The sequence below is a fragment of the Chaetodon auriga genome, chromosome 17 (assembly GCF_051107435.1).
Source record: "Chaetodon auriga isolate fChaAug3 chromosome 17, fChaAug3.hap1, whole genome shotgun sequence".
Classification (NCBI taxonomy): Eukaryota; Metazoa; Chordata; class Actinopteri; order Chaetodontiformes; family Chaetodontidae; genus Chaetodon; species Chaetodon auriga.
The window spans coordinates 22,646,322-22,654,443 of record NC_135090.1 but is presented as its reverse complement, the minus strand read 5'-3'; the positions used below and the strand labels follow the sequence as shown (position 1 = coordinate 22,654,443).

The following is an 8,122-nucleotide window of genomic DNA, read 5'->3' as shown; positions in this document are numbered from 1 at the left end:
ATCTTCAGCACAATGAAACATTTTACCAGATCAAATTTTCCCTTATGAGGCACAAAAACCATTGATGGTCTATAACCTCACCAGAGACATATTCTGATCACTCAAGAGGACATAAAGAGTCTAAACATGTCATCTGCGGCACCTTTAGTTCATCAAGCTTTTCTCTCAAACCCACTTCAGGTATTTTCTAGCTCTTTCATGCACCTGTGGAGAAAAGCAGTGATGTCTTTTGTCCACTAGATGTCAGCAGTCCTCCGGTCACAGTGATCAGTGACGTCGACGCAGGTGGACGTGGACGGCAGGACAGTTAAAGACAGCATCTTTGTTAAAGCGCACCAAGAGGACACAGTACAGAGGGAGCCGTAGCTCCTGTTACTCCTGCCCGCTCCTCCTTTCTCCCTGCTCCATGTTTGTTCCCAGCCTCCGCCCACAGCTTTGACCAAATAATCCTCTTTTTGACTCCTTCTGTTCTGTGGAAGTCCTGCTTTTAGTCCTGGTCTGAGTCCAGAAGCTTTACCAGTGTCACGTCTGATATTAAAATGAAAAGAGAGGAGACCAGTTTCAGGAGGGCTCGAGATGAGGAGTCATTTTATTTTGGGTATGCTAATTATTTTATCTAAAAGGGTTAAATAAGACAAACCGGTGTGTTTTAAAGAGAAATGATAACATCAACCATCATCATCTTCATTTCTAAAACACTTTTCAAAAACAAAGCTACAAATTAAAGTCAATCTATTATAATATTATTAGATTTTATGCTAAAAACACATCAAACCAATGCCAGTGTGTAATAAAAAAGAAACAGAAATAAAGACAGGATTCACATCAAATGAAATTTAACATTTAAAAAACGAAAAAACACGAAATATTTTTCATTTTCAATGTTGTTTGCCTTCACGTCTTGCAACAACATTAAAAAAAAACCTTCTCTGTCTGTTTTGCTTTCTTTTCACAAACGTGCAGAGATGACACAAACCTGTTTCTGAAGGATCGTTATTAGCCTCGTGTAAGTTCTGACTCCTCATTCAGATGAAACCAGGTGTGATTATGGAGCAAAGCTGGGCGCTACGACTGGATTTACTGGAATTTCGGGATTTAAACGACAGCCTAACAGAATAATTGTGTGTGTGTGTGTGTGTGTGTGTGTGTGTGTGTGTGTGTGTGTGTGTGTGTGTGTGTGCGTGTGTGTGTGTGTGTGTGTCAAGGTGGCTCAACATCACATTACATTGAATCTTAACCTGGCAGAACCTCTTTTCTTGCACTTCACAGTGTTTGGGATGCAGAGCTCATCAGCTGACAGATGAGACATTTCTGAATGGACTGAATGGAAAGCACCTTCGGGACAGCGCCCTCCAGTGGCAGCAGCGCGGTTTACAGCAAAGCAACTCCAGGTGAAAACGTACATGAAGACACAATAGAGACAAAGACATGAACAAACATGAGGTAGATGTTCTACACAGACGGAGCAGGATTTGTCCTACATACAGACAGATTACTACTGAACACCTTTGGGAAATGTTATATTTAATCTGCTTTTATTGTCATTATTTCTTGATATAAAATCTTTAAAACGAATCTTGAAACTCATGTATCTCACACATTCACTGAAATCACCGTCTCCTCCTCAGTGGATGAGTTAGGTGTCAGCTGCTGTTCTTCGGGTTTGTAGTCGAGGAATCCTGCACGTCTGACGCGTCAGGACGCACACGTAACGAACGATGACCTTGCATCCAGAGCTTCTGTTAACTCCACAAGCTGTTAACAAAGAGGAGGGATGACTCCTAAATGCCGCTGTCATCATCAGGCCACGACATTCCTTAGAAATGCAAAGCTTTTCTTCTGATTGATTGATAGGACTGAGGGGCGTCGGAGCTGCTAATAAATAGAGCTGAGGAGGTTTGAGAGGACCATCCTCCTGACAGTCGGCTGCAGCCCTCATCAGACACCGTTTACGATGGTAGGTGAGGAGGCGGCGGCTGGACATGCAGAGACATCTCACTGCAGACATGTCTGTCGGCAGTTCAGGGACACTTTCCTCCTCACACAGCTGTGACCTGACTGCATGTCTCAGCTGTCTCTTTTTGAGTTATTTCATGTTTTCTGGTGATATTCTTGAGGGATTTTCAGACCAGCATTCACCTGATTCACAGAAATTCTTAGAATTCTTAAAATGTATTTTTTTGTTTAAGTAACTGGTGGAAATTGAGAGAAATTACAAGGATTTGCTGAATTTTCGTTCATTTTCGGTGTTTTCTGGCTCACCTGCTCCAGGTGTCACACCGCCCTTGTTTTCCTTCCACTTTTTCTCCTTCACTTCCTTGTATGTCTTAATGTTACTCGTGGCTCTTCATATAACACGGTATTTCATCTCATTTCTCTCTTTTTTCCTCCCTCTCTCCAGATGTTGGTATCGTTCCTCCTGGTGCTGCTGCTGTCAACGCGCGCCGCTTTAGCTGAAGGCGTCGCGCCGGAGTGCGACCGCTGCCCACCTGGAACCTACCTGCGCGCGCGCTGCACGCCGACGGAGAAGAGCGACTGCGCGCCGTGTCCTGCGGGCTCGTTCACGGAGCTGTGGAATTACATCGGGAAGTGTCTGCGCTGCGGGGTGTGCGGACAGAACCAGAGGGTGAAGACGGCGTGCACCGCCAGCAGCGACAGCCAGTGCGAGTGCCAGCAGGGATATTACTACAAGAAGAAGTACGACTTGTGCCTCCCCCACAGCGAGTGTCCCCCCGGACAAGAAGTGCTGACCCTAGGTAGGCTGCTGATCCCCGGGTTAAAGGTCCGGGTCGGGAGGGAGGGCCGCAGGTCGCCATTAGAACCGATGTTATTATGTAGGAACAAACTGAATGTACTGATGGACTGCTCTTAAAATGCTTTCTTGATTTGACCAGTATTTTGGTACAAAGATAAATGTCTGAATGTGTCGTTCAGACGTGTGGAAGCTGCACACGATCAGTCTTTTAAAGCCCAAAGGGATCAAGACATTTCTAACTGTATGTTGAAGACTTCTTTTAGAAAATATCCACCAAAACCTGTTTCCTTTTCTCAAATTTAATTCATATCAGTTCATAAGCTCCAACGTCTGAACTCAGTACTCAGTGGCACTATTACGTTTGTTATTGATGTTTGGACATTTTAAAGGTAGTTCCACTAGTTTCATTAGAAGCAAATGGACGTGACCACACTCCATCAGAGCAGGTTGAGACTGAGAGGAGAGACATGTTTCAGACTGGGGGTGACCGCCCCACAGAGCCCGACAGCAGCTGCATCTACATTTACTGTGTTTACAAATTCGGGTCCCGCAGAGACAAAAATCTGTGGCATGATGCTGCTTATTGAGCCCACTTATGCACCAGCAACGAGTTTAATGTGATGGAAAGTTAACTTTGGGCTGCCTCTCTTGCAGGATATTAAGATGCCCTACATTACTATTGCTCTGCTGCTGGTTTTGGTCAGTTGGGTTTTGTTTGGAAATGCATACATTTCGGTTGTTGGATGGAAGGAAAGGCTCTGTGGAGCGACAATCAAAGCAGATGTTTCATCGCATTAAGAGGTCGTCTTTGCTACCAATGAGGACAACATGTGTGGTTCTCATCCTTCATCTAAAACAAATGCATGTGTGTCCTCCAGGTACAGCTGATGAGGACACTGTGTGCAAGGTTTGTCCCAACGGCACCTTCTCGGACACCTTCTCACCTCACAAGAACTGCACGGAGCACAAAAGCTGCGAGGCTGCAGGGCTGCAGCTCCTGCTGAAGGGCTCCACCTGGCACGACAGCGTGTGCGTGAGCTGCCAGGACCACAGTCTGAAAGGTGAGACCGTCCAAGGAAAGAGGACGGGAGGAGAAGCACGTCATGTTGTTGTTGGCTCCGTTTGTGGTTTGGTTGTAGATGTTTCCAGAGCAACACATTCGCTCTGAAAATAAATATCCTAATTTAAAGGAAGCTGCTGATTAGTCACTTAATTTCCTAAGAAAAGGTGCATTGCTGTGTGGTGTCTGCAACCTGAATTCCAAGGTGTAGTTTTCAATACACCAGCTTTCAGTGCCTGTTGAAGATCCGTGTGGTCATGTAGTTACAAATAGGAACAGTTTCAAACACCTTCTGACAGCCAAGATTTGAAATGTTACTATGAAATGTATTAAACCTGCGGACGTGTGGTCATTAAAATCGTTCTGCTCCGTGCAAAGCTAACAGTCCTATCAGCTGTCACTGCCTTGCTCTCAGACCAATGCTTTTACATGTTTCCTCATCAGCTGCTGATTATCTTTCTTCTCTCATCGTTTCTTGCAGACGGAGCTGACTACCTCAAAGAAATCATCCCGGCTTTCTTCGCCCACCAGAAAATCCACATCAGGCGCCTGCGCCGGATCGTGCACAAGCTCCCATCTGAGGACTGCAAAAGACAGGGGAAAAAATCAGGACTTAGCCTCTCAGATCTTCACAAACGGATCAACGCTTGGGTCTCTTCTGCCACAGCGACGCAGATTCGGCAGCTTCCAGCGATACTGACAAAAACAGGAGCAGACGGCGCTGGTGAGAGGCTACAGAACAAGCTGCAGAGAATCGACTCTCGTCTGCCCGAGCTGTGTGCTTTTGGGAATGAGGTGGATGTGGTTTTAAGGTTAGGGTAGGCTGAAGCAGAAAATATCCTGTTACAGGTAGGATTGGTCCAGTGTCCACTTAAAAATGCTGCCCTGTTCGAGATGCACTACAAATACAGGCTTTAGTACTTTTTGCATAAGTTAAAGGAGAATACCAGACAATTAAAGCAGCAGGTCATTTACCTTCAGTGCATTCCAGCTTTTTGTTGATTTTTCCTCTTAGAATCGACCAAACGATCCAAACTTGATTGTATCACCTAGCTTGAAATGACCTGCAAAAACCTGCAATTGAAAAGGAAAAGTAATAAATGTTATAATAAACTTTGCACGGCAACATCTTTTGAAGGATACTTCATTTCAGGTCAGGAGTAATGTGATGTAATACAGAGAAAAAAGAAAGAAAAGTATGTTCACGCTCAAAGAATCTGTAGTTTTTATTCTCAGGAATACATTCCTCACAGATGTGCTGATTAAAGTACATTTATGAGATCATATGTGCACCTTTTGGTATGTAATTCATGCAAATTTCTATGTTAAAGAGTACAAAGATACTACTGTATGTCGCCCCTGGGTTTGCAAAACATACAGGAGTGAAAACAGAACCTGAAAACCTGCACAAATGACACTTAAACCGAGACAAAAAATGCAGGTATTACCCTTTAAAGTATAATAAGTGTTGGCCTACAGTTTATCTACCTCTTCCTATGTCTGCAGTTGAACACCTTCATGGCACCTGTCCTGCTAAGTCCCGAGGTTTGTGTAACTCTCCATATGTGAGCTTAATTTATTTAGCTATTTATAGGAAGGAGGTTAGTGGTGTTCTGCGAGGGTGGGGGGGGTGGAGCTCTTGTGTTTGCCATTCATTATTTTTATACGTAAAGAATGAACAGATTTGTGTTGTTGGAGCATGTGTGACTACTTTGAATGACACTCAAATAAAAATGACCACAAATGCAATCAACGGTAATTGTTTTTTATATATTTGAATTTTATCCCTAAAAAGCTGAAACAAGCAGGACATAGATCATGTTTGATGGACGTTATTCATTAATCCACAAGTCAAAAGAGGAAGGGCCTGTATTTTTGTAGATTTAACATTATTGGAAATATTGAGGATCTATCTCAGACAGACAGATTCAACCATGAAAAACACAGCAGAGATGAAACATTAAATGTGACACATAAAAATATCTTTAGAAAAAAACCCAAAATACTTCACCGCTGCAGACTTCAGCTCAGCATTCAATACCATCAGCGCCACCAGATGATCAGGACACTCCACCTGAAGTTGTTGAAATGGTGGAGAGCCACAAATATCTCGGACTCACCCTGGACAATAAACACACAAGACATCTATGAACGCTGCCAACAAATAATCTCCTTCATCTGTGAACTCAAAGCGCTTTCAGTTTCCCTCCACCTTCAGCTGCTACTGAAAGCATAGTTCAACCCATCCTCCTCCACTGCTCCTCCTGCGTCTTGAATATGCTGTCAGCCCCCTATATTGTTGGATTGATGTCGGCATCTGTCCAGTTTGATGTATTTTTGTATTCTTGAGGCAGAAGGTGGAAACAATTTTCCTTGCAAAAGGACAAATAAATCTAAATCTATAGGAATCCTGAATGAATGGACTGATGTCCCTCATGAACAGATGGAACAGCTGATCAGACGAACTCTCCTGCCATGTATCTTCAGTCAGTCTCAGAGACTCTACACTCAGTTTGGAAAAGGCCAAAAATGAACACAGTCCTTGTTCACACTGCCAGCCCAAATGCAATTTTCATATCCAGACTGATTTTAGAGAGTCTGGACAGCAAAAGAAAAACACATGAAATGTCTTCGGTGGTTTGAAATGTGGTTCCAAGCAGATTTCGTCTCAGTCCAGACGCTCTGGATTGGATGTCAAATTGAATTCCCGAGGTGGACATCCAATCCGAAGTGAGGGGCGTGCATCAGAGCGTCTGCACCGCGACTCGACGAGGCGAGACGATGGACCTGAACACACAAATCTGATCAGTATGGACCCGCAGCCTATTTGGTATCAATCCCAATCAGCCCCCAATGCACCTCTCCACTGATAACAGCAAGGAGTTTATCACCTTTTAATCATAAATTCAAGGTATTAGATTGACCATTACAGCCCAAAAGAAGCACTTTAAAATGCATTATGTTAAGCACTTTGAGCAGCCTTGAATAAATATCTTGGAACGTTTTGGGACAGAGATTCAAACATTAGGAAAATTGTATCTTCCATTATATTTCTAAATAATTGTTCACTTGATTAAACAACAAAGTAACAAGTGGTCAACGTGCATTTTCACATATGAATCGAGCTGAAAAGTCAGTTGAATAAAAACAAGCAATAAACAACATGATGGCTCAAAATGTTTCTCTGCGATTATGGAAATGTCTCTAAGTCACCTGGAGGTGAAGTGTGTGACCTGAGACTGTTTGTGCTACATGAGTAATGATGCTGTAGAACTGTAATGGGTGGAAAAGCCCTTTATGTCTCTGAAAACCACAACAAAGCTGAAGATGTGGGAGGTAAGCGCCTCTCTGAGGTTCAGTGTCAGCGTCTCACTGAACTCCAGACAACTTTGTCACAAAAATGTGTGGAAAAACTGGTCAATGTGACATTTCACTATGTGTCACATGTCTGTGATATGGCTGAGGTTCCTCCCTGAACGCAGCTACAGACGAACAAGCTCGTGATCCACTGACATTAGCAATATTTCCTCTGCCATTTAAAGCTGCAGCTGGTTAACTTCCTCAGAGAGCTACGGGTGAGAAGCTCGGTCATCCGTGAGGGACTCGGAGTAAAGCCGCTGCTCTTTTGCATTGAAAGGAGCCAGTTGAGGTGGTTCGGGCATCTGGTAAAGATGCCCCCTGGACGCCTCCCCAGGGAGGTGTTCCAGGCATGTCCAGCTGGGAGGAGACCACGGGGAAGACCCAGGACTAGGTGGAGAGATTATATCTCCACACTGGCCTGGGAACGCCTCGGGATCCCCCAGTCAGAGCTGGTTAATGTGGCCCGGGAAAGGGAAGTTTGGGGTCCCCTGCTTAAGCTGTTGCCCCCGCGACCCGACCCCAGATAAGCAGTTGAAGATGAGATGAGATGAGATGAGATGAGAGAGCTACGATCGTGGAATGAGGTGGTTTTAAGTCATGTTGTGCAGAAAAAAACACTAATTAGTGAGGAAGAGACAGTTTTAGAGAAGGTGCACTGTAAAAACGTGCAGCCTGCACCATCAGGCATTAAAAAAACATCTTCACTAATAACTGAGTTAAGATAATTTTCCATAAACTAGAATCTCAAAATGTGCAAAATGAGGAAGACCTCAGATCTCAGCCATGGCCAGCTCTCACCGCTCCATGTGTAATGGGATGTTCTCAGGTGCTGATGCAGAGGCCTCTGATGCAGAATTTGATTTATGGCTCTGTGTTGAATTTCCGCCGCCACTGTAACACCAGATGAAAAGCTGATTTTCGAGTCAGTGGTTCAGGTTCAGATTCGG

General features: G+C 44.2%; 1 protein-coding gene across 1 annotated transcript; it reads left to right on the top strand.

The window, feature by feature from the left end:
* The first annotated feature begins 1,712 nt into the window (after nt 1-1,712).
* Nucleotides 1,713-5,562, top strand: tnfrsf11b (tumor necrosis factor receptor superfamily, member 11b). The gene is made up of 4 exons (XM_076754834.1): nt 1,713-1,957; nt 2,402-2,756; nt 3,634-3,816; nt 4,297-5,562. The coding sequence occupies exons 1-4, from the start codon at nt 1,955-1,957 to the stop codon at nt 4,635-4,637; spliced, it is 882 nt and encodes a 293-aa protein (XP_076610949.1). The 5' UTR covers nt 1,713-1,954; the 3' UTR covers nt 4,638-5,562.
* The last annotated feature ends 2,560 nt before the right edge of the window (nt 5,563-8,122 follow it).